This window comes from Aethalodelphis obliquidens, unplaced genomic scaffold, assembly GCF_003676395.1.
Source record: "Aethalodelphis obliquidens isolate GAN/ISIS:26980383/991018 unplaced genomic scaffold, ASM367639v1 scaffold87, whole genome shotgun sequence".
NCBI lineage: Eukaryota > Metazoa > Chordata > Mammalia > Artiodactyla > Delphinidae > Aethalodelphis > Aethalodelphis obliquidens.
Genome location: NW_020838031.1, coordinates 6,483,163 through 6,509,407, shown reverse-complemented (window position 1 = coordinate 6,509,407; position 26,245 = coordinate 6,483,163). Strand labels below are relative to the sequence as shown.

At 46.2% G+C, this 26,245-nt stretch overlaps 1 protein-coding gene across 2 annotated transcripts in view; it reads left to right on the top strand.

Annotated features, from left to right (window-relative positions):
* NID1 (nidogen 1) overlaps positions 1–26,245 on the top strand; it is a 93,627-nt gene that overhangs the window by 28,986 nt on the left and 38,396 nt on the right. The window contains exons 5-11 of one of the 2 annotated variants that reach the window (XM_027094022.1): positions 1,640–1,789; positions 5,493–5,744; positions 8,395–8,595; positions 10,682–10,927; positions 12,566–12,709; positions 19,250–19,375; positions 25,558–25,707. In XM_027094022.1, coding sequence (XP_026949823.1) covers positions 1,640–1,789; positions 5,493–5,744; positions 8,395–8,595; positions 10,682–10,927; positions 12,566–12,709; positions 19,250–19,375; positions 25,558–25,707 — 1,269 coding nt within the window. Of the gene's footprint in view, positions 1–1,636; positions 1,790–5,492; positions 5,745–8,394; positions 8,596–10,681; positions 10,928–12,565; positions 12,710–19,249; positions 19,376–25,557; positions 25,708–26,245 lie in introns of both variants that reach the window. The other variant, XM_027094021.1, reaches the window with a different exon arrangement.

Genomic DNA, 26,245 nt, shown 5'->3' with positions numbered 1-26,245 from the left:
CAGAAACGGAGAAGCTGCCCCTAGTGACATGATGAGTACGTGGTTCATGTCTCAGGGCTCCCTTTATACACATGGCACCCTGGATTTCCTGGGGTGATGCTGACACCTAGCACGTCGCACTCAGCTCTTATCGCTGGGTCTCCGAGTGGTCGCCCCAAGACGGATTGCATACGTTTACCGGCACATATGTTTACCTTCAGGGTGAGCTTTGAGTCTCCTCCTGCTTTCACCCCACACACGTGTCTCTGAAATTCTCATTTGTGAAGCCTTCACTTAAATGAGAGCATAGCTAGTCCCAGCAGCTTATGGTAGTAGATTCCTTGGTACTAGTAAAAAGAAAAGCCCGGATTTGAACCCCAACTGTGTTTAAAAGAGATGTTTTTCTGCCCTCGATCCCAGTTATTTCACTGTTTTTATTAGAAAGGTCAGTCTTCTGTAGCCAGCAGTGCATTCCTGGTGTGATTTGAATGGTCACCCACAGATACGTCGACCATAACAGACCCACTGGGAGCTGGGCTTAAGCAATCAGTAGCCTCACATGTGTTCAGCTCAGGGCCCAAGTATTTTCAGCTCCAAACGCCATCTTTATAAATACAGGAAATTCCCTTCTGGGTGTGTAGGACTCATGGAATCTACCTGGAGTTAAACTTTACTTTTCTCTTCACTCATAACAGTCATTTATAAAGTGGGTCATTATCCCCTATAAAAGTTCATCCCCTTTTGTGTTTTTGAACTTCATCCCAAATTAATTTGCTCTGGATTTTTGAGTTTAATGAGCTAGTTCATCATCCAATAAAATGAACCTGGGAGGGAGACTTTTTTTTTTTTTTTTAAGAGACATTTAAAATAGGGAGAAATTCTTCTTGTTTCTTGGGTCAGAGGCTTTTAGACCAGGTATGACTGAGGAATTATTTCTAACTAGCTTTTGACTCAAGAGCTTAGGATTTATCCCCTGGTGAGAAGAAAGGGTCAATTTTTTTTTTTTTTTTTTTGCGGTACGCGGGCCTCTCACTGCTGTGGCCTCTCCCGTTGCGGAGCACAGGCTCCGGATGCGCAGGCTCAGCGGCCATGGCTCACGGGCCCAGCCGCTCCGCGGCATGTGGGATCCTCCCGGACCGGGGCACGAACCCGTGTCCCCTGCATCGGCAGGCGGACTCTCAACCACTGCGCCACCAGGGAAGCCCAAGGGTCAAAATTTTTAAAAACTACTTTAAGCTTGTTAAAATGGCACTTTATGTTATACATATTTTACCACAATAAAAGATAATTTTTAAAAATTTTAAGGTCCCTCCTGCCCAAAATGTGAAGCGGATCTGACGACATTAGATGGATGCCATATTAAGATTGACATTGGGTGGCAGTCACCTAATATTGATTCCGTGATACTGAGGACGTTGGATTATAGCATTTTTAAAGAATTCACCCTTGTGATTTCTCAAACTCCCTTTAGACCCATTTGCTTTGGTGGTTTGAATAATAGAACCACTATACTATTTAAGTGGCTACAGGTAGAGAGCCCTGGGTCTGAATTGCCTGAGCAGATGTCAGGTCTTGCACAGCTGAGGGCGTAGGGTCAGAAAGCCTCCTGGTCCAGAGCCCTGTGAAGCGCTTACAGGTGTGCTGTGTTCTCTCCAAGCAGTTTTCAGCTACAACACAGATTCCCGCCAGACGTGTGCCAACAACAGACACCAGTGCTCTGTGCACGCAGAGTGCAGGGACTTTGCCACCGGCTTCTGTTGCAGCTGTGTTTCCGGCTACACGGGGAATGGCCGGCAGTGTGTTGCAGAAGGTACTTTGCTTCTGTCTGTTCCCTTTGAAGGGGGAGAAAGGGGGAGGAGTGGAGTTTTTGTTTTGGTGCTTGTTTTTTTTTTTTTTTTGCGGTACTCGGGCCTCTCACTGTTGTGGCCTCTCCCTTTGCGGAGCGCAGGCTCAGCGGCCATGGCTCACGGGCCCAGCCGCTCCGCGGCATGTGGGATCTTCCCGGACCGGGGCACGAACCCATGTCCCCTGCATCGGCAGGCGGACTCTCAACCACTGCGCCACCAGGGAAGCCCCTTGGTGCTTGTTTTGAAATCTTTCCTTTACCTAGATCTCTAAACGGGGGTGGTATTTTCAGTCGGGCAATGATAGTTGATCTCTCATTCCCCATTCTTGCCTGTATTTTCCTACTGGGGGTGTGGTCCTGGGGAGTGTCCTTTTTTTCTAATAAGGGGAGGTCTCTTTCTTTCCTGTGCTGTTTCTCCATCTCTGAAATGACGACCATTGGGAGCCCATCTTCACAGCTGTCCCTATAGCGTGAGACAAAGGCTGAAGTGTTGAAATTATGCAGCCTGGACCACAAATTGTCAGTGCCCCCCATTTTCCTCCGTTTCTTTCAAACCTTTTCTTTTGGCATCACTCAGACCATCCTAATGGTGGTTCAACTCCAGCAAGGCCACAGTGGGCTGGTGGAAACCAAAGTATGTAGCGGGTAAAGACCTGTCCTCATGCCCCTGGAATCCCAACGTGGTGATAGAGGAGCATAACGGGTGCATCACAGCTAACTCTGGAGCCCAGACCCATTGTGGGCCCACTCCAAAAGGGACTCAGCTGGCGTCAGTGGGCTGGCATCAGTTCTGAGCTCTGCCCCCGGAAAAGGACCAACCAGTCTTGACATTCTCAGATGGTCAGAAGAATCTTCTCTGCAAAAGTCTAGAGGGTCCGGATAAGAGTTTACTTCGAGAGGGAGACCTATGGGAACCTGAGGCCATAAACCAGAATTAAAACAAAACCCAAACCGACCATACTGAACATTTGTTCCTTCAGGTGCCAAGTCACCTCACTTGTCACCTGTCATTTTCCTCGTGTGTTTAGTGAGGAACCTCAACTGCTTCACATGATACAACTAAATAAAACTCAGTTGGAGGAATGCTTTTCTGTTTTTTCAGATCCCCTGCCATAGCTAAAGTGAAATCAGTTATTTTAATTTGCTAAAATAAAAAAGTTCCCTCCTAGGTCACAGTTAGATGGTTAAATACTATCTGCAGCAACGAAAGAAAATTTTGGATACGTTGCGTATTAATTTGGGGGGATGTTTTTAACGTTTATGAATGTGTTGTCTGTTTGCTTCCAAAGCCCACCGCCCCAGGGATGGTGTACCTTAGCTGCTTTTGTTTTAGGCTTGGCTTTTATATTTCTCTCACCTGGGAGCAGCTTCCACAATCTACAGTGAACCTTTCTTCTCAAAGAGCAAAAATCTCATTAGCTCTTTCTGTGCCAGATATCAGACTGAAAATGCCGATAGGTTGCATTTGGCAGGAAGCTCAGATGTGACAGATTGCTCGGCTACATTTTTTGACCTTCTGTGCACGCCCCGTCGTAGTTTTGTGGTTTAAATATTTTTTTGGAGTCTTGCTACTTTTGAAATAGTTTTCTAACTCCAAGTTTGGTGGAAAAAATTTGGTTTCCTTCCCCCTGGCTTTCCTGCTTGTTTCTGTAATTGTTTGGGGGAGGCATTTTTTGATATTAGTCCTCTAACTTCACAGCATCCCCCAGTGTAATGACATAGTTTATTTGCAGAAATACTCTGTGTCGAGTCTGCCTTGGCTTGTCAGTGAACCTGTTTATTTTATATTTTATTTTATTTTATTTTTGGGGGCCGCACCACACGGCATGCAGGGTCTTAGTTCCCCGGCCAGGGATGGAACCCATGCCCGCTGCAGTGTGAGTGTGGAGTCTTAACTTCTGGACCGCTAGGGAAGTCCCTCAGTGACCCTGTTTAGCAGCTAAGGCATACTGAACACAGCAGAAAGTCTTCAGAACACGGGTGACCATGCTCAGATGAGGGCTCGTTTGTCTCAGGTTATTCTACAAACTTTACTGAGAACTTACTGTGCACAGAAACCTCTGCTAAGACGGAGCCAGGGAGTTGGGTGGGAAAGACATTTATAATCTAGGAAGAGAAACACAATATGTACAATCAGTAAGTGATAGAATTTCTACATCAGACCTGAACAGTCCAGGGTGACTTATTTACCTCTTCCTTCAGTTTTTTTTTTTTTTTTAAGATGTAAGTAACACAGTCACTTAAAGTATACCATTTGGTTCTTTTTAGTATATTAACTAAGTGTTGCAACTACTACCTCTAATTTTAGAGCATTTTCATCGCTCCAGAAGGAAACCCTGGATCTCTTAGCCGTCACCCTCAGTTTATCCTCATCCCCACTCTCTGTCAACAACTAATCTACTGTCTGTCAACACGGGTTTTCCTGTTCTGGATATTTCATATACATGGAATCTTGCAACATGGGACCTTTGTGTTTGGCTTCTTTCACTTAGCATGATGTTTTCAAGGTGCACCCATGTTTTAGCGTGTATCGGGTACCTCATTCCTTTTTTCTAGCGAAATAATATCCATTTCATGGATATACCACATTCTGTTTATCCATTCATCAATTGATGGACATTGGGTGCTTTCCGTTTTTGGCTATCGTGAATAATGCTGCTAAGAACGTCCGTGTACAAGTTTTTGGGTGGATGTATGTTTTCTGTTCTCTTGGTATATACCTAGGAGTTGGAATTGCTGGGTCATGTGGTAACCTTCAATTTTCTTATTCAAATACAAGAACAACTTAATTTCTTGAGAGCTTATCTTTTCCTGATTAAACAATAATAAATATATGCAAGTTATAAATATTTGAACATTATAGAGATGTATAGTATAGAAAATGAAAGTTCACCATATGGCCCTGAGTTAGCCACTGGTAGCAGTTTTGTGTACACCTCTTCAGATATTTGCCCCTAAGTGTATGCTAACTTTTATCATTAATGTGATTTTCAGAGACGGTGTCCTATACATATACTATTTAGCAATTTATGAAGAAAGCTTTTAAATATGCCATAGTAAGTTTCCCATCTTTCCCAGTTGGCTAAATGGAACAACAAACACACCCCAGCCCACAAGCTGGTTCTGGGTCAGAGGGCATATTTGTGTGGCCTTCGATATCCGCTGTGGCCACTTCTGTCTGGCTTGGCTTGAGTGAAGGTCCAGGACTCAGACTGGCAGTCCTATGTTTGAGCCGGAGATGCTCTTTAAGATGTGTTACAGATCAGGCAACCAAATGTCCCATCCAGTTTAGCCCTGCTGTCCCAGTGAAATGACTAATTCTGTCCCCGATACTCTCAAAAGTGAGACATTTATGCCACCTAGTTCTAGACCACCCATGATACTGTTCTATGAGATCGTTTTATTTGCCTCAGACCTTCCTCCATCAAACAATGGGTCTCACTTTTCTGGTGTACATGATCCATCAGCGTGGAAGAGAGGAAGAAATTGGAATTTGTAAGGCTCATAGACACAGCCATAGGAGCTGCCTTTTTTGAACAGCTGCTTTCACTTACCCCAAAGCCCTTTACCCCAGCACTGTTTGGCTCTTTGCTTTTATAGGTACAGATCCTACCAGATGTACTATTCTATTCTGAAGGGCTGGCTGCTTTCTTTATTTCTCACTCAGGTACCCCCCAGAGAGTTAACGGCAAGGTGAAAGGGAAGGTCTTTGTGGGGAACAGCCAAGTTCCCATTGTCTTTGAGAACACCGACCTCCATTCCTACGTGGTAATGAACCATGGGCGCTCCTACACAGCCATCAGCACCATTCCTGAGACCATCGGATACTCTCTGCTTCCTCTGGCCCCTATTGGAGGCATCATTGGATGGATGTTTGCCGTGGAGCAAGATGGATTCAAGAATGGGTTTAGCATCACAGGTAACTGACATCAGACCTTAAAATTAACGGGCTGGGGTGAATGGAAAGGGAACTCCATGTCTGCAAGTAACTTACCGATAAGCATTTTGTGGCTCTGGAAATAAGGTGTTGAGGTAAAATTATCAAGAAGTTTTTCAATTAATATACGTTAACTAAGACTGTCTAGAATTGCATTTTGATCAGGGAGCGATTTCAGGGCGGAGATATAGATTTAGGCGGAGCAAAGGATGTTTGCTCCTATATCCTCACAACCCAACGTATGGGGCTTCTTCTACTGATCCAGCCTGCCTCCAAATTCCCAACTAATCTGAAACTGACATTTGATATTTCCTCAGTATCTGCTTGGAGAAAAGGAACCTGTCATTTCTAGCTGGTAAAGTCAGCCTGATAAGCATAATCCTCACGAGTCTTAGGAAAGCTGAGTGTCCTTGGAGCTGCCTAGAGACCGTGTCCCGTCGGGGAAAGTTCAGTCTTTAGGGGACATGTGGGCAGATTGTCGGTGGGTGGGAGCGGAGGAGATGCTTCCCTGGAGCAGTGGTGGCCTCTCCCATTGCTGTGCTGAGGCTGGTCCCCCTGTGCTGGAGGTCCTTTCCTGGAACTGCTTGGCTGGAGGAGTCTGCATCCTTCATCTCTGGCCGCTCCTAGGACCTGGAGCCCGCTGTTCTGGGGCACAGGTACATAGCCGCCGCCTCTGACTACCTAGACCTGCCTTCTCCAACACCCCTAGCCTCACTGTAGCTTCAGCCACGGCTTTATCGTGAAAACACTGCCGAGAGCAGGATCTGTAGGCTTTGCACAGACACCCCTCCCAAAGTTACAGAGCATAAATACCTAACTTCCTGAAATGTGGACGTTTTAAGAAAGGAGAGGATATATATTTGAAAAGGGTATAAGATACCTTATGTATGGTCCAATGTTTTTTCTCCCTCTCCCACAGGCATGTGTACCCCGAGTATCATAACGATGTTCAGGCTCTCTTGCAAACACATGCTCTTCCCTTTGCAGACGTAGTCGAGCTTTGTGGCCAGATCCACAGATCCTAGTCCTTGGCTACACAGCATTTCATATTGGTGTTGCCTTGAATATGGGTTGACTTAAATGGATGGTCCTTTGTAACTTACATCAGCTTCAGGGAGGCTGAGGGAGTCTTTACAAATTCCCTACAACAGCAAATCTTTGTTACTACAATGGTCCTTCTTAACTGCCCCTGTGTTATCAGCTGGAAATCTGCCTGGGACCTGGGGGCTATAAAGCAGGAGTTGTCCAACTTTTTCTGCAAAGGGTCATTTAGTAAATATTTTAAGCTTTGCCTAAATGTTTTAGGCTATTCGGGCTCTGTTAACAGCTACAGTAAGTCCCCTACATACGAATGTTCAAGTCGCGAACTTTCAAAGATGCGAACCTACGTTTGCATGTCCAATCACGTAAGTTAGTTCACGTGTCTGGCGTACGTTGTCACGTGAGTGCATCCTCTACAAGTGGTTGTGCTTTTGTGTACTTCACTGTACAGTACTGTATAGAGTACGGTAGTACAGTATCTTCATTTCAAGCCCAGGATGTCTGCAAGCAAGCGTAAAAGCAGCGGTGATGTAGCTGGTACTACTGTACTTTGAAAGGTACGGTACTGTACTGTAAGATTAAAAATGTTTTCTTTATTTTTTTCTTCATTTATTCTTTTATGTATTATTTGTGTGAAAAGTATTGTAAACCTATTACAGTACAGTCCTAGATAGCGGATTGTGTTTGTTGGGTACCTAGGCTAACATTGTTGGACTTACGAACATATTGGACTTACGCATGCGCTCTCAGAACAGAACTCATCCGTACGTAGGGGGCTAACTGTCTTCAACTTTGTCGTCCTCGAGCGAAAGCACCAAAGATAATATGCAAATGAATGATCATGTCTGTGTTGGAATGAAATTCTTCATGGGCACTGAAATGTAAATTTCATGTACTTTTCACATATCATGAAATGGCTGTCAGCTCTGCTATCAGGCGTCTGCAAAGGTGGCAAAGGGAGGAAGCTGGAAGAAGGGGGGGTATTTTTTCCTGCTTGTCGGGGGCTGCCTCCCTGCCCAGACCAAGGGGAGATCCTGAGCCAGCACCTTAGTGTGTGCTCCTAGGATGGTTTCTGGGTCTGGTGATAGTTTGTTCTGAACAAGTGGCCCATCCTGACCAGGGCTTAGCTCTTACAGTAGTCATTCCCACAGCCGACATCCTGGAGCGCTTCATGTTGGGCAGAGGACGTTTTAACGTACTTACCTAATTTCCCCAAGACAGACTGTGTCCCTTTTTCATCATCAGGAAATGCAGGCTCCCGTGAGGTTAAATAACTTGTTCAGGCTCACCCAACCAGTACCCAGCACAGCTGGGAGTCCAACTCCCATCCCCTGCTTTTTCCAGCACAAGCCATGAGCCCACCCATCTCAGATGCTGGTTTGCAGCTGGCAAGCAGCTTCTGTTTCTTGCGCGTGACTCAGTTGGGCCATATGGATGTCCCAGCTCTGTCCTTGGTGTCAACAGCCCCATTTCTACTAACCAAACTAAAGCATCTGCAGAGGAGGTGTGAGCCTGTCCCCACAGTGAGCCCAGGGTGGGCATGAGGGTGGTTTCCCTGACAGCAACGTGACAGACTGACCTTGCTTTGCAGGGGGCGAATTCACCCGCCAGGCTGAGGTGACCTTTGTGGGGCACCCGGACAAGTTGTTCATTAAGCAGCAGTTCAGCGGTATTGACGAGCACGGACACCTGACCATCGACACGGAGCTGGAGGGCCGAGTGCCGCAGATCACCTTCGGCTCCTCGGTGCACATCGAGCCCTACACGGAGCTCTACCACTACTCCCACCAGGGTGAGCCGCAGCGCCGCGTCCCGGGCCAGTGCCGCGTCCTGGGCCAGCGTCACCCACAGGCTCCAGCCCTGAACTCATGCTATCTCCTGGCCTTCGGAGAGGGAAGTGCAGGGGGTACCTTATACAAATCACCTTTTCTCTAATAGATACCATGCACACTCATTGGAGAGAATTGAGGGCAGAAAAGAAAATAAACATAACTTACAGATGTAAAACCAGGACACAATTATTATTAGATTAAGTGTATTTCCTTTCAGCCTTTTCCTTCCATATAAAAAATACCCCAACATATGTATATATACCAACACAAATAATATCCCAACATAAAATCTCACCATATTATATAATTTCAAAACAGTATAATTTTATTATAATATACATCTGTATGTACTTTTTAAGTTTCAAATTTACAGAAAAGTTGAAAATAGCAGTTTCCACATATCATTTACCCAGCCTCACCAGTTGTTAACATTTTGCTACATTGATTTATCATTCTCTCTCGCATACATAATATATATATATAAATATATATATATATATATATGGTTTTTTTGGAGAGTAAGTTGTAGGCACCATGATCCTTCATTCCCTAAATAATTTACGTGTTCTTCCTAAGGACGAGAACATCCTCTCACACGGTCCCAGTACATTCATCAAAATCAGGAAATTTAACATTGATGCACTACTACTGTATACTCTACAGTCAAGTATATAGTTTCTATTTACATAATTTCAGTCATGCCACATTATTGTATCTTCACTTTTCCAGTTAGCATCAAATTGTGAATACTTGATAGTTTCATTCTAGGCTTTGCAAACACTTTTTAATGAATCTCTACCATTCTATTGTATGGCTCTCAATGTAAACCATTCTCTTTTCTAAAGCTTAGGTTATTTCCAATTTTTCCTTCTCATAATGAGTTGAAATAATCACCTTCATCATAAATCTGGACCACATTTCTGATTCTTTTCTGACCGAATTCCTAGAAATAGAAGTGCCGAGTCAAACCAGGGAGACTCTTTAAAGGCCCTTATTAAATGGCCATCCAGAATGGTTGTACCAATTACCATGGCCCTGTGGCTCGCTCCGGCTCTCCTGGGGAAAACGAGTGGGTGAGTAGGAGGTGCAAGGAGCCGCAGCACCCCGGTCTGCAAGTCAGGCTACGACCAGATGGTGTTTCTGGCAGCCCAGCACGTGGGAGCTGGACAGGAGGCAACTTACACTAATCTTTTATGTATCCTCTGGCTTTGATTGTGAACTACCACAGAGCACACAGATATAAAGAGTCTTCTATACTTTTTTTAAAATAGGAAGTTGAGATTTTCATTGTATGGGGGAAAAGCGAGCTGTCTTCTAAGTGGGGAAGACTTTCCTTTCTCTATTGAGATCTGCTCACGGCTCTTCAGTAATTTATAGAAATTGGCTACTGAAACCTATGAGTGTCTCATTTTTATATATCAGAGAACCGTTTAATCTAGGGTTATTTATAGCAGCCTCTATTTATTGAATCCTAAGTGAGATAACCCGTAAAAAGCAGTTAGCACTCTGCTAGTCGCGTGGTAAATGCTCCGTAAACGGTGGTGTGTCTTAATGAGAGTATTAGCCTGCTTGATCCCAGAAATTTTACATACATTATCTCATCCTCACCGCAGCCCATGTCGGAAAGGAAACAGAGGGTAAAGAAGTTAGTAACTGGCCTATGATCACACGCCTTGTGAGCGAAGGGGCAAGGTGTGAGTTCAGGTGTCTCTCCCTCCAAGCCCGTGCTCTTTCCATCAGACCTTAAACTCTGGGTTGGTTCTGGGTGACTTAGGAACTTATAGAGAAGCACTTGATGAGAAAAAGCAGTAACTGTTTCTAATGCAAACAACATCAATAATAGTATGGGAAATCTAGGTGGCAGAATGAGTCCCAGTGCTGAAATAAATAGTTTTATGTATCCTGTTCCGTCCGATCTCTCATCTGGTAGCAGTATAGGCAGAGAATACTGCTGATGGTTTTAGAGCCCTTGACTAAGCCTCTTGTATCCTCAAGATCTCTCCTTTGTGTCCCTGCCTTGTCTCCCTGCTTCCCTCCCGCATCCAGTGATCACATCATCCTCCACCCGGGAGTACACAGTGATGGAACCCGAGCGGGATGGCACTGCCCCTTCTCACGTCCACACTTACCAGTGGCGCCAGACCATCACCTTCCAGGAGTGCGTCCACGACGACTCCCGGCCGGCCCTGCCCAGCACCCAGCAGCTCTCAGTGGACAGCGTGTTTGTCCTGTACAACCAGGAGGAGAGGATCTTGCGCTATGCTCTGAGCAACTCTATTGGTCCTGTGAGGGGTAAGAGGTGGCAGCTCAGCCTGGGCGTCGTGTGTGTCTGCCTGCACGGCTCTCGCGGTGCTTTTGACATGTTGTTTTTCGTCTCTTACTCTCAGTAAGAAGAAGAAAGTTATGCTGAAATAGCTCCCGGCAGAAATAAACGTCTTGTCATTTATGATTCTTAGAAAACCTACCTGTCTCTGTTCTGCTAACCTAAGGCCTCCTCATTATTCCATTTGGGGTAGAGCAGAATGATAATCCTTGAGTTACCTTAAAGAGTAGACCATCCAAGGGCTGCAGCTGCCTATGGCCGGGCATTTATTTTTATTTTATTTTTTATTCTTTTCCATTATGATTTATTGCAGGATATTGACTGTAGTTCCCTGTGCTATACAACAGGACCTTGTTCTTTATCCATTCTCTATATAACAGTTTGCATCTTCTAACCCCAAACTCCCAATCCATCCCTGTCCTTCCCCCACACCCTTGGCAACCACAAGTCTGTTCTCTGTGTCTGTGAGTCTATTTCTGCATCCTAGATAAGTTCACTTGTTGTAGTTTCCATGTCCTAGATTGTTTCCATGTCTTGGCCATTGTGAATAGTGCTGCTAGGGGTGCGTGTATCTTTTTGAATTGTCTGGATATATGCTCAGGAGTGGGATTGCTGGACCATACGGTAGTTCTATTTTTAGTTTTTTGAGGGACCTCCATACTGTTCTCCACAGTGGCTGTATCAATTTACCTTCCCACCAACAGTGTAAGAGGGTTCCCTTTTCTCCACACCCTCTCCAGCATGTATTGTTCGTAGATATTTTGATGCTGGCCATTCTGACCGGTGTGAGGTGATACCTCATTGTAGTTTTGATTTGCATTTCTCTAATAATTAGCGATGTTGAGCATCTTGTCATGTGCCTATGGATGGCCAGGCATTTAAAACACTCTGATACTCACTGTGTGCTCAGGGCCTGGGGAAATCCTAATCAAATCTGCTGAAAGTCAGGCACGGAGCCTACAACGAGCTTTCTGCCCGGGGACGGCACATTGCGAGAGGCGGGGGCTAGTCTCGGGGTGCTTCTGGCTGCGTGGAAGGAGCTGCAGCTAGTGGGACAGCCCAGTGTCAGGTCTCACATCATCCAAATCTTTAAGCCCTAGGGGTTCTGTATATTTGGGGTCTAGGTGTGAAGGTCTTTCACTTTTTCAGTTATTTTTGATTCTCCCTCTGTACCCAGGTCACTTCTCCAGCTAGTCGAGTTTGTCCTCAGCTCCATAAAGCAGAAGGAGGGCAGGTGTCTGTCTCCTTCCTTTGACAGCTGTAGCTCCAGGCATCAGGGGTTGGCGTATGTTTTTCTTAAAAGGCCAGACAGTATCAATAAATATTTCAGGCTTTGCCAGCCGTGCAGTCTCTCTCAGTTCTGTGACTGTAGCACAAAAGGACCGTATGCAAGTGAATGGGTGTGGCTGGTTTCCAGTAAAACTTTATTTACAAAAACAGACAAATGTCCAAAGGGATGTAGTTTGCTGATCCCGCCTCAGGTGACCCCCAGGTGACTCAGGAGTCGGCGGGTTTTCTGGTCATCAGTCCTGCCTTACTTTCTGGGGTTTCTGGAGGAATAAGAGTTTCTGAATCCTCACTGGGTTTCAATGTCTCTGCCTTCACAGACGGCTCCCCTGATGCCCTTCAGAATCCTTGCTACATCGGCACTCATGGGTGTGACAGCAATGCAGCCTGTCGCCCCGGCCCCGGGACCCAGTTCACCTGCGAGTGTTCCATCGGCTTCCGGGGAGACGGACAGACCTGCTACGGTACAGTTGTCCACTCTGACTTGGTGGTGGTGGGCAGTGGGGTGGGGGGCTGCAGAAACAGATCCTGTACAGCAGAGGGGCGAGGAAGAGGCAGCACCGGTGAGATAAACACTGATGGTCACGCTCAGTGTTCCCTCCGTGAGGTTAGGGGTCCTGGCCCTTCCTTCATCTGGTCAGATGCCCTGACTCTAAGCAGCAGAGTAGAATTTATAAGGCCACACTCCCCTTCACGTCGAGAATACATGGGCTTAAAGGAGGGGAAAGTCAGCGCTGTTTATAACACACATAATATGACTACAACTGCGACGTACCCAGGCATTGTTGTGTTAGGTGCTTCACAAACACTAACTGATTTAATTCAGCAACGCTCATGAGATAGATTCTTTCATTTCTGTCTTTCAAAAATTATTTTTAATTGTGGTAAAATGGACATAATATAAAATTGATCATTCTAACTCTTTTGAAGTGTACGGTTCAGCAGCATTAAGTACATTTACATTGTTGTGTGACCATCCCCACCATCCATCTCCACAACTCTTTTCATTTGCAAAACGGAAACTCTGTTCCCATTAAATAACAACTTCCCATCCCTCCCCTCCCCCGCCAGCCCCTGGCAACCACCATTCCATAACACTTTCTACAAATCTGATGATTCTAGGTAACTCATGTAAGTGGAATCATACAGTATTTGTCCTTTGCTGTATCTGGCTTCTTTCACTTAGCATAGTGGCCCCAAGGTTCATCCATGTTGTAGCCTGGGTCAGAATTTCCCTTCTTCTGAAGGCTGCGAACTATTCCATTGCGTACACGTACTCTCTTTTCTTTTTAATCCATTCATTTGTCTATAAGCACTTGGGTTGCTTCAATTCTTTTTCTGTCGTGAATTACGCTGCTATGAACATGGGGTACAAATATCTGTTTGAGACCCTGCTTTCAACTCTTTTGGGGATATACCCAGAAGTGGAATTGCTGGGTCACATCAATTCTGTGTGTGATTTTTTTCGAAGAACCGTCATAGTGTCTTCCCCAGCAGCTGCACCATTTTATATCCCATCGCCAGTGCGCAAGGGCTGCAATTTCTCCGCATTCTTGCCAACACTTGTTTTGTTTTTTGGATAGCGGCCATCCTAATGGGTGGGAGGTCTATTCCTGTTTTTACAGATGAGCCGGGGACCTTAGAACGTTGGACCTTGAGTCTCTGACTCAAGTGCGTATATTATACTGTCTTCACTGTACTTATTTTATTGCTTATGATTTCACTTTAAATACTTTCACGTAGACAGATTGATATTTATGTTTGTTACTAAATTTTAATCCACTGCCAAAAGGCGGTTAGTTGACTCCTGACTCCGTGAAGAGTCCATATAGCAGAGGCAACTAGGGTAAGAATGTCAGAGCTTCCTAAACCTGCCACAGGGGCTCACCAGCAAATGCAAGGAGTGCTAGAAGTAAGCTTCCCTAGTGAAATGGGGGGCGTGCACATGTCTTTTTGGCCAGAATGATGAGCAGCCCCCTTGCATGACTGGGGCATAAGAATCTGGGGAGCCCAGCAGCCTTGGAATTTGGGAACGATGCCTTGGGTCTGGAATCCGTTGAATTGAATCCATTGGATGCCTCCAATGAATGGCAGCTTTAGTGTGCTGATTTCATGTGAAGGTTAGCAGATCCTGCTGCTGGGGTATGGCTGCAGTTACTTCAGAGTGAAATTTATGTGAGGTGCTCATTGGAACGTCTGAAAGGATGGAGAGCAGGGACTGGACTTACGGGAACAGCTTGTACCACTGTTTAGCCGGCTCGCTGAGGACTTGGTCCGTGTGGTAGAATTCAATCTGAGACTCGCTTCCCTTGTAACGTACCACTGGGCAGGGGACATAGTTCCTACTCACCTCTGATCATCAGAGTTCCCCCGGTGTTTCCCCAAAGAGCCCAACAGTCTTGAATGGCTAAATTGGCTCAGGCCACTTTGAAACTGTGATACTGTGTGTGTGTGAGCAGAGACCTCCCAGGCCATGGTGATGGTGATGGTGATGGTGATGGACACCACGAAGGGATGAGGTGCTCCCATTTCTCCAGCGGAAGCCTGTACCTCCTTAGTCTTTATGTAGCTGTGCTTCAGCTTCATAAGCCAACTGAATACAGTAAGTCCCCTACATACAAGCCTTCAAGTTGCGAACCTTCAAAGCTGCAAATGTGCATTTGCGTGTCCCGTCATGTAAGTTAGTTCACGTGTCTGGTGTACATTGTCACGTGCGTGCATCCTCTATAAGTGGTTGTGCTTTTGTGTACTTTACTGTACAGTACTGTATAGAGTACGGGAGTACAGTATCTTTGTTTCAAGCCCAGATGTCCGGAAGCATGCGTAAAATCAGCGGTATATAGATGCTTGTGGTAGTTGGGTACCTAGCCTAAGTTTGCTGGACTTACGAACAAATTGGACTTACAAATGCACTCTCGGAATGGAACTCATTCGTATGTAGGGGAATTACTGTATTAGTAGAACGTGGAGCTACCCCAACCTGCTGCCCCATAACCTCTGGCTAATTCTGGTTTTGGTGCCTGAGCTTGTGGTGGGACTGCTTGATTCACTTTCCCAGGGCACAACCAGCCATGCTTTATGGATGGAATCTGTTGCTATCGTGGAAACCCCTCCGATGTGTTGGCCCAGGAAGACAGGCGTTTGTGTGCGCTTGCTTTTGCCCTGGCAGATTTGCACCATGGAATGTGGGTATATTCCTAGTCAGGCTACTTTCTGTTCTGGGTCACGAGAATAAGCCTCGTAGTGTTAATGCATTGAGACACCGGGCTGTTGATAGGAAATTGCATTAAGCAGATCACTTCACATATTATTTTAACCTGGAAAGTGCCTCTGGAGAGGATGAGGGTGAGCCTTTGTCATTCAGTGTGTGTAGTGTTGATATAATGATAGATGACATTCAAAGTAAGGCTGGGCTTGATTAGACACTGCAGAGTGACCCTGCGAGCTAATTTGGAGATTGCCAGTTGAATCACAAGAGCTCTGGTGCCTGACAGAATGGCTTCCCTATATTTCTCAGTTGGGAGGCTGTAAGAGAGGGTTTTGCACAGTCTCTCATTGAGTGTGCACAAGGCATTTAACAAATAAATCCTGAGACTCTTCTCCAATAAGAGCCTGATGTTTATGAAAAGGACACACTTTAGAGAAACTTAGAGTTGTTGAAAAGTAGCCACTCTGAAAAAAAGTCGAAAAGGAAGCAGTGATTACAAGAATAATCCAGGATTTTCCTGTTGGGTTAGGGAATGATTTATGTGAAAGGAAACCTCTTCCCAGTGAAGACGTTGACCAGATCATGACTAATAAGAACAATAATCTTCAAGCAGATATTGTGATCTTTTATAAGGAACAGTTATCACTAGTTCACGGTTTCTACTAAAGAATGGATTAGAGTCCTAGCCTCCAATTACAGAAGGGAGGGTTTAAATTAGGCATTAGGAAGTATTTCCAAACTGTAAGGACCGTGAAATAATAGCAGGGAGATGGCTAGGGTTTTGCTCTGAAAGAGAAGGAGTCGCCCAGCTTGGATTTTATGTGTAGACCTTCCAAGGTTTTATGTGTAGACCTTCCAAGGTTTTATGTGTAGACCTTCCAAGATTTTATGTGTAGACATTCCAAAATGGAGGTGGGGGTAGTGCTAGGGGACCGTCCCCTCCCTCATCCCACGGGCCCCCAGGTCCCGTTTGCCGTGGTTCTCCAGGTAGGGTGTGCCGGATGAGCATCCTTCCAATCACCTAAGAAGCTTTCTTGAAACACGCAGTTTCCCTTTCCATAAACCTTCTAGGGGGTGGAATGAAGCTTGGAAAATTTCCCCTGGTGATTGTGTTCTGTCCCTTTGATTGAAAACTGCTGCTGTGTGCTCTCGTGCTTTGGCAGTTGAGCCTCAGCCGTGGATCCCTGCAGTTTGCACAGCGTGTCCAGACATCTGGCCTGTAGTGTCCTCTGAGAGCTGTAGTGCAGAACACAGTGAAGCAGAATGATCTTTTTCTCCCGTGTTGTTGAAGCAGCAGCTGGTGGATGGAGCTGGAAAGTCCACACTTGCTGAATATCCCTCCACCCCCATCCCAGCTCCAGCTGGTTAAGAGGCTGCCTTGGGAGGGGCTTTGTTCTGTAACCTTCCAGCTGTGCCTGGAGCCATAGTCTGGTCTGAGATCTTTTTTTTTTTTTTAACTGCAGTATAGTTGACTTACAGTGTTGTGTTAAGTTCTGCTGTACAGCAAAGTGACTCAGTTATACACATATATATGTTCTTTTTTAATATTCTTTTTCATTATGGTTTATTGCAGGATACTGAATATAGTTCCCTGTGCTATACAGTAGGACCTTGTTGTTTATCCATTCTAAACGTAATAGTTTGCATCTACTAACCCCAGACTCCCGGTCCATCCCTCTCCCTCCCCCCTCCCCCCCTCCCCCCCCCTTGGCAACCACAAGTCTGTTCTCTATGTCTGTGAGTCTTGTTTCTGTTTTGTAGATAGGTTCATTTGTGCCAAATTTTAGATTCCACATATAAGTGATATGAGATCTTGTATCTTTTTTATTATTATTTATTTATTTATTGGCTGTGTTGGTTCTTCCTTGCTGCGTGTGGGCTTTTCTCTTGTTGCAGCGAGCAGGGGCTACTCTTCGTTGCGGTGCGTGGGCTTCTCACTGCGGTGGTTTCTCTTGTTGCAGAGCACGGACTCTAGGTGCACAAGCTTCAGTAGTTGTGGTGTGTGGGCTCAGTAGTTGTGGCTCACGGGCTTTGTTGCTCCACGGCATGTGGGATCTTCCCGGACCAGGGCTCGAACCTGTGTACCCTGCATTGGCAGGCGGATTCTTAACCAGTGCGCCACCAAGGAAGCCCCAAGATCTTGTATCTTAAACACGTCACAGAAACTTACGTTGCAGTGTAGTTTCAAAAGCTGAATGCCATTTGGTTTGGGTTTTTTTCTGAGTATAGGTCCAACTACGGGGCTGAAGTGGCAAAAATGCCTGTCTTGTGCAATATAGTCCAAAAAGCCAGCAGGGCTTTTGCCTCACCAGTGAAGAGACCGGCTGGACTGGCCATCGGAGGTGGAGCATGAGGAAGATTCACATGATGGAATTGAGGAGGGGCAGCTGAGAGGGGGAGGGGGTTGTGTGGTCTCAGCCACTATAAAATCTTCCTCACACGCATCTGCAAGAGTTCTAAAAATGCCAGAAGTACCTGTGCACTCTGAGAGTGAGGTTGGCACAGAAGGATCTTGTGTGACTGTATTTATTTCAATCCATCAGTGGACAGGTGACCCAGGTGATGACAGAGTAGCTTGATTTCTTATCTGGGCCAACCAGCCTTCCTGTAGTGGTAGCCACAGACTGGCCCCCAGTGCCAGGGGCCACCTGAGGGCTATGTTCCTAGAATCGGAACACCCCTGTGGCTGGTAGTGTAGGATAATAATAATAGGTACATTTCTTTTTTGTTTTTAATTTCTTCTTATTTTTTGGCCACACCCCGCGGCATGCAGGAGCTTAGTTTCCCAACCAGGGATCAAACCCGTGCCCCCTGAATTGGGAGTGTGGAGTCTTAACCGCCGGCTGGCCCGGGAAGTCCCAATAGGTACATTTCTCGAGCAGGCTAGGCTTACATCCATTTTCTGTAATCTTCAGTAATCTTCTTCACCCCTCAAGATGAATAGTAGTGTGAGTACTCACCAATGGGGAAACTGAGGCAGAGTAGTGAGGCAACTTGCCCGGGACCACACAAGCTGGTAAGGAAAGGAGGCAGGATTTGAACCTAGCTGTGTCCAGCTCCGGAGCATACGTTCCTTTGTTCCAGTCACCCCACGCGATGGCCACAGTATTGTCCTGTGGGAGAGCATCACTCACAATCTTATGAGTTAATGGTTTTCCTGTTAGTGCATTAAGCGCAGGATAACGTTCCAAGATTCACAATTAGGCTTTAAGCGGCCCCACTTTGCTTTGTCGGTATCGTTGGAGAAAGGAAATATTTTTGAACAAGAGCATATTTAATTACGTTTTGTAGTTTAGGAACCTTATTCAGAGTCTGGAGACTTGTCTGCACGTCTTTCTAACACGTATTTGCCCATCTGATGTTAGTGGGCGCCAGGCTCAGCAACTAACTCCAAAAGGCAGGGCGGGTTGGGCGGGGAGCGGGGAGTACACATTTATTTAGCAGGAGGGCCTTCGGATCACTCTCAAATTATGCACAGAAAAAAAGATTTCTTTAACATCATTTTTGGAACATAAAAAGGTGTGTTTTAAAGTGGATCCGTTTGCATGCCAAAATGCTTTCTATTTTATTATGTTTAGTGGTGTTTGAAGAGGTGTTTTTTTTTTTTAAGAGTCTGCATTCAAACAAAAATTTGGGAGGAATTCCCTGACAGTCCAGTGGTTAAGACTTGGCGCTTACACTGCAGGGGGCCTGGGTTCGATCCCTGGTCGGGGAACTAAGATCCCCCAAGCTGAACGGCGAGGCCAAAAATAAATAAATCAATAAATAAGTCTTAAAAACATTTTTTTTGCCGTAGATATTGACGAATGTTCAGAGCAGCCCTCGGTGTGTGGGAGCCACGCAATCTGCAATAACTACCCAGGAACTTTCCGATGCGAGTGTGTGGAGGGTTACCGGTTTTCAGAGGAGGGAACGTGTGTGGGTAAGTTCTGTGGGTGACTTTTCAACACGAGTAATTCACATGACGTATGTTAGCACCTGTGTGAATGGTATTGCCCCAGGTAGTTGTCCTGGCTGAGATGGAAGGTTCCCTGTACTGTTGGGGAGGACAGTTTACAAAGGTGAATCAGACTTCATTCCTTCCCTCCGACTGCCTGGAGAGTCACAGGTACAAGGAATAAGCAGTGTTGCCTGTCTACACTGGTAATACCCTTCCCTTCTTATAAAATTCCTTTTAATTCTTTCCATTATTCTTTTAATAGCTATTCAAACAATTAGACATGTTTCTCCTTATAATTAGTGGCCTTGGGATTCACGTGGAGGGAACACCTTATAGGCATTTGTGTCATTACCTGCCTTCGATTGAATTCTTCCTGATTTACATCTAAAACTCCATTCGGAGCCTTTCTATTTACGGATTTCCATTTTACAAGTCCCAAGTACTAGCATAACTTCATAGCCTATCAAAGTTAGAAGTTAAGCCTAATTATGCTTTAGGTTGCTCATGATTTTGGTGATGATGGTGATGGGCCAACTCCAAAGAGCCAGATTGTTTAAATTTCCCCACTTTTTCCGACTGCTGCACTTTGACCTGTTGTTTCCAAGAATTTCAAGTTCAAAGATTCTTGGAGATTTCCAGGTCTGGAGGGCAGCATGCTAAAGGGGCCATCTGAACTGAACATTTCTTCCCAATTTAAAACAGATTCCTCTTTTACTGCCTCAGTGAACCATCTCCTTGTCCTTTCCTTGCTGTTTACTAAACCCTAGCATGCTTTCTGTTTGCTCTGTCTTGAAATTCAGATGAGGCCGCCAAGGTCCCAGGGTGAGATGGTGTCTTGAGGGCGGAGGGAACAGGCCGTTCTCATATTTTGAGTATGACCCAAACATCTGTGAACTGAGAGACAGCCAGTCCCCTTTGCACAGAGCTGAGATTTCAGCTCTGCTAAAGTTACTTCTTCTTTTTTTTTTCCATAAAGAACAATTTCTGTGAATTTGGCCTGACTTCCTTCTCTGCTTTTTGAGACGAAGCAGATTCAAAGATCTGTTTTCTGTGGCAGCACCGTTTGCATTATATTTCGGCTCAAGCTTTGGTGGTGGATCCCTTACCCCTTGGGTGGTGATGTGGACAGTCCTGGGGCAGACGTGTGTGAGGCATGTTGTGTCCTCAGTTTCTGTCTCCAGCCATTCCTGGGATCCACCCTCACGGAAGGGCTAGGGCGGGGTGCAAGACAGGTGGTGGGCAAACGTCTACTCCTAGGCATTTGATTTTGAGGAAGACCACCTCTCTGGGCCTCAGTTCCTCACCTGTAAAATGAGGTGATTAGACTGCATCATGGGCTTCCTGTGTCCCGTGGAGCCCTGGGAGATGCCCCAGGATCTGCCAGTGGGGATACAAGGACTATTTCATTTTCCTGTATATCAATTTCTGAGTAAGATTTTGTTTGAATAATGGATTCCCCCCTCCCAGAAGCAAGTGTGAAAACCACCTGAAGATCATTAAGTTCCACCAAGACCTGGCATCGAGGTTTCCTGATTCTCCCCCTGCCCGTGGCCCCCTGTGCAATTCCATCCCACTTGGCTTTTGGCCTCTTTTAATTGGCTCCTTTGAGACTCACCTCATAGAGAGATGGCTCACTGGGTGAAACCAAGTCTGCCTGAATGCATTCACACACAGAGTCCGGCTCCTCACTGGATAATTTACTGGTCAGTTTCACTCTCCTGGAATTCCTTGTTAAAGCTACGTCCTGGGTTGAAGCACAGGCTGGGACCGATGTCTGTCAGGTCAGAGCAGGGAAGCGTGAGGAAAGAATCTGGATGCTTGTCTGTGTCCTGACAACTGTGAGGGGCTGGGCGTATGGATGGCCAGAGGTGACTGTCTTTCCATGAGGATGGGTATCCATTAGGGGAGGGGCTGCTTTGTGGATTTCCATCTTTGTCATTTTCTGCAAGCCTGTGACTTTCTCTTTTCCACTGGGTGCAAACTTTTAGTTAATTGGAATGTGCAAAGTATGCTGACACAAAGGAAAAGAGCCTCAGCTGACCTGCAAATCACCTCTATGTGTAGATACAGTTGCCGCCTGTGATACGTGACCCGTACGGAGCATGGGCAGGTTGGGACCCCGAGTTGTACAGTGCACGGCACCATGCACCTGCCCGTCGGTCGGGGGAACAGGGCTGGGCTTCAGCTAAAGGCTCAGCCTGGCTCACCCAGCGTTCCTGTTCTCCCTCCCTCTCCTGTCATGTTGTTAGGAAAAATTACTGTGAATCATTCATCTCTGTGATCTTTTTCTCAGAACTTAAAGTAACTAGAGGCTGTGAAACCACTCCCCTAAAGGTTCTTTATTCCCCGCCCTTTTCTCTCCTTGTAACACGTGGCTTCTTTCCCTCGTTTTGTCCTTCCTTCTTGGCATCACCTCCCTTCTCTGCGTTGTCTCATTTCCTGGCCCCAGCCAGCCTTGCAGGTGTCTCTCGGGGACCAATGTCACATGGGGTGGCAGCATCTCAGGGCAGTTCCTCGGCTCTGCCCATGCCAGGTCACAGTCCAGGGTTCTCTTCAGAAATGCAGGAGCTAGAAAAGTAAAACCCCAACTGAACATGTAATTGTAATTAATTTTTTAAAGTTAATTTTTATTGGAGTATAGTTGCTTTACAACGTGTTAGTTTTTGCTGTACAGCAAAGTGAATCAGCTATACGTATACATATATCCCCTCTTTTTTGGATTTCCTTCCCATTTAGGTCACCACAGAGCACTGAGTAGAATTCCCTGTGCTATACAGTAGGTTTTCACTAGTTATCTATTTTATACATAGTAGTGTGTATATGTCAATCCCAATCTCCCAATTCATCCCACCACCACCTCCACCACCCCCACCACTTTCCCCCCTTGGTGTCCATATGTTTGTGCTCTACATCTGTGTCTCACTTTCTGCCCTGCAAACCGGTTCATCTGTACCATTTTTCTAGGTTCCACATATATGCGTTAATATACGTTATTTGTTTTTCTCTTTCTGACTTCCTTCACTCTGTATGACAGTCTCTAGATCCATCCACGTCTCTACAAATGACCCAATTTTGTTCCTTTTTATGGCTGAGTAATATTCCTTTGTATATATGTGCCACATCTTCTTTATCCATTCGTCTGTCAATAGGCATTTAGGTTGCTTCCATGACCTGGCTATTGTAAGTAGTGCTGCAATGAACATTGGGGTGCATGTCTCCTTTTGAATTATGGTTTTCTCTGGGTATATGCCCAGTAGTGGGATTGCTGGGTCATGTGGGAATTCTATTTTTAGTTTTTTAAGGAACCTCCATACTGGTTTTAAATCCCATTTTGAGCCTGATTTTCTGTCCTCTCCAAAACTTTCCCCTCCCTCCCACCCTGTACCCCCTGCTAGTTGACAGGCAGGGTGAGAATTGTAGGAAATTGCCAGCCTGCGGGGTTAGGAGCCTTTGAGGGAAGCAGAGCTGGATGTGCTGGTGGCCCCTCTTGTGTAAATCAGTGAAAAGGTCTCCTTTGTGTTGTATATTTTGCTTAAAAATTTACACTGCCAAACGTAAAATTGATAGCTAGTGGGAAGCAGCCGCATAGCACAGGGAGATCAGCTCGGTGCTTTGTGTCCACCTAGAGGGGTGGGATAGGGAGGGAGGGAGGGAGACGCAAGAGGGAGAGGATATGGGGATATATGTATATGTATAGCTGATTCACTTTGTTATAAAGCAGAAACTAACACACCATTTTAAAGCAATTCTACTCCAATAAAGATGTTAAAAAAAATAAAGAAAAAGACAAAAAATGCTTTGTATACTTTGAAAATGAAAAAGGTAGAACTAAATTGCTTGGAGTTGTAAAGTTCTAAAGCTTCCCTCAGAAGAAAATTGCTCTGGCGTGAAAAATGGTCTTACATAAAGGAAAACGTGATTTAAAAAATTAAATTATAGGGGCTTCCCTGCTGGCGCAGTGGTTAAGAATCCGCCTGCCAATGCAGGGGACATGGGTTAGAGCCCTGGTCCGGGAAGATCCCACATGCCACGGAGCAACTAAGCCCGTGCACCCCAACTACTAAGCCTGCGCTTTAGAGCCCGCGAGCCACAGCTATTGCAGCCCACACACCTAGAGCCCGTGCTCCACAACAAGAGAAGACACCACAATGAGAAGCCCGCACACCGCAACTAGGAGTAACCCCTGCTTACCGCAACTAGAGAAAGCCTAGGGAAAGCAACGAAGACCCAACACAGCCAAAAATAAATAAATTAATAAATTAAAAAAAAATTAAATTATAAACTAGAAAGGGTTTGAGGATTATAGAAGCATAGGTGTGGGAATTCCCTGGCGGTCCAGTGGTTAGGACTCTGCACTTTCACTGCCGTGGGCCCGGGGCTCAGTTCCTGGTTGGGGAACTGAGATCCTGTAAGCCAAGCGGCTTGGCCAAAAAAAAAAAAAAAGAAGTGAAGGTGATGGCAGGGCAGGGGACAATAGGACCTACCCATGTTGCAGCAAGGTCCTCCGCTGTTACCAAGGGTGGGGCACAATGAGGCTGGAGCGAACACAATGTGTAAAATGGTCACTTATGCACTCTAATGACATGAATATTTGATGGAAGAGAAGTGAGACTCCTTTCCTGGTTGTTCTGTCTGGGTATATTTCCCCTACATTTTTTTTGGTCCCAATTCTCCGAGAGTGTCCCTTTCACACTTTCCGAGCTGAAGGAGTTCGGGGAAAGAGGGCCCTGGAGAGATGAAGAATGTTAGAAACAATGAAAAGTGAGAGAAGACAGGAGTGGCCCAAGGAAACAGTGTGTCCTTGGTTTGGTTCAGTGTAATCTGGGCTACTGTTGTCTGGAAAGAAGTTTGGACCACTTGTAGCAATTTAAAATCCAGTAACCCTTTGGCCCACAGACTTGGTTCCATGGTCCCTGTCCCATGGGAGTTGGTTAACAGTCCAACTTCAGGAGTCTAAACTGCTGAGTCCACAGGCTGGGCCTCCATCCACCAATACGGTACTTTGCTAACCTCTCATGGGCGCAGACCTTTGAAGAGGATCCTCTTCTTTACCTGTCCCCTGACGGTGCTTGGAGCTCTCTGCCGAAGCACTTGAGGCAGGATGAACTGGAGTTAATCTTGGGAGGACTCATTGAGGCTACAGTTGAGGAGTCCTCCTGTATCCAGGATAATCTAAACCCTGAGGGCCTCCTTGCAGGAAGAAAGTGTTCTGTTCTGGCATCGTGAGGGCCAGGACTCTGACCTGGGCCTTAGAGCTTTAAGACCAGAAGTCAAAGTGCCTTACAAACCCCAGAGTATCTGAACCAGCTGTTGGAAATCACCCCCTAGACCTTAGTCCTTGACTTTCATCTTGAGGCAGCAGCACAAGATGGGGTATGATTTTCTAGCCTCTATGTCACATGCCTACTTCCTACAACCTCATTCTCTGAGTCTTGTCATCAGGACCCTTTAGAAAATAATAGTCCCATCTACTGGGCCTCCCCATGCTTGGCAAGCTGGAAGTCATTCCTATTCTACAGGGGAAGAAATGGTGGCTCCGAAAAGTTATATGATTTACCCAAAGCCATAGGGTGGCCTCATGCACCTCGTAGAAACCCAGGGCTGCCCACCCCAGAGGCCCACAGTCATCCTACCATCCCCGTCTCACTTCCCTGGGAAAGTTTATTTCACCTTCCTTGGTGGGACGTGGGTGACTTTGGCATTCGTAGTGAATATTCCACCCGCCCAGTGAGCCGAGGGCAAAGATACCGTGGAAGTCTCAGATCCTCAGCTCCAAACGCTTCACCAACAGAGGTGCCACGGGAAGCGTGTCTACCTGCAGATTCCACCTCCACATCCAGATGAAGGGAAAGTTGGGTTTCGGGGACCAGGTGTGGAGAGTAGCCTGAGACAGAGCCCTGGGGCGAAGCTGAGGTCGAGAGCCAGGCCGGTTGACCCCCTGCAGTGGCAGGCTGCGAAGACTTATCAGAGGTGGGATCCAGGTGGGAGGAAACAGGAGGAGAGCCAGGGGTACCATCCAGCGGGGAGCAGGGATGAACCTGAAGAGATGTCTGGAGGTCTGGGGTCCAGACATGGTCCACCTTAGTGGACTACACTGCTTGGAAGGGCCCTGGGACTGCTCAGGGGACTCTTCCAAGCATTGCATGTCAACCTTTTGTTTGAAGCTGTCATGGACCAGCGCCCCATCAACTACTGTGAGACTGGCCTTCATGACTGTGACATCTCTCAGCGGGCCCAGTGCATCTATTTGGGAGGCTCCTCCTACACCTGCTCCTGTCTGCCAGGCTTCTCTGGGGATGGCAGAGCCTGCCAAGGTACGTGGTCACTCTGACTTTCCTCCCTGTGTAACCTGAAAAAATTCCCTGGGTGATACTTACCATATGCTAATTACTGACTCAACTCCAAATTCAAGAGAATTCTTCTCGGGCTTCCCTGGTGGCGCCGTGGTTAAGAATCTGCCTGCCAATGCAGGGGATATGGGTTCGATCCCTGGTCCGGGAAGATCCCACATGCTGCAGAGCAACTAAGCCCGTGCGCCACAACTACTGAGCCTGTGCTCTAGAGCCCGTGAGCCACAACTACTGAGCCCATGTGCCACAACTAGTGAGCCCCTGCGCCTAGAGCCTATGCTCCGCAACAAGAGAAGCCACCGTGATGAGAAGCCCGTGCACCGCAATGAAGAGTAGCCCCCGCTCGCCCCAACTAGAGAAAGCCCGTGCATAGCAACGAAGACCCAACACAGCCAAAAATAAATAATAAAATAAAATTAAAAAAAAAAAAAGAGAATTCTTCTCTCAACTCTGTTGAGTAACTGGGCTGTATTTTGTATCTTTAGTAATTTGAATTATGTGT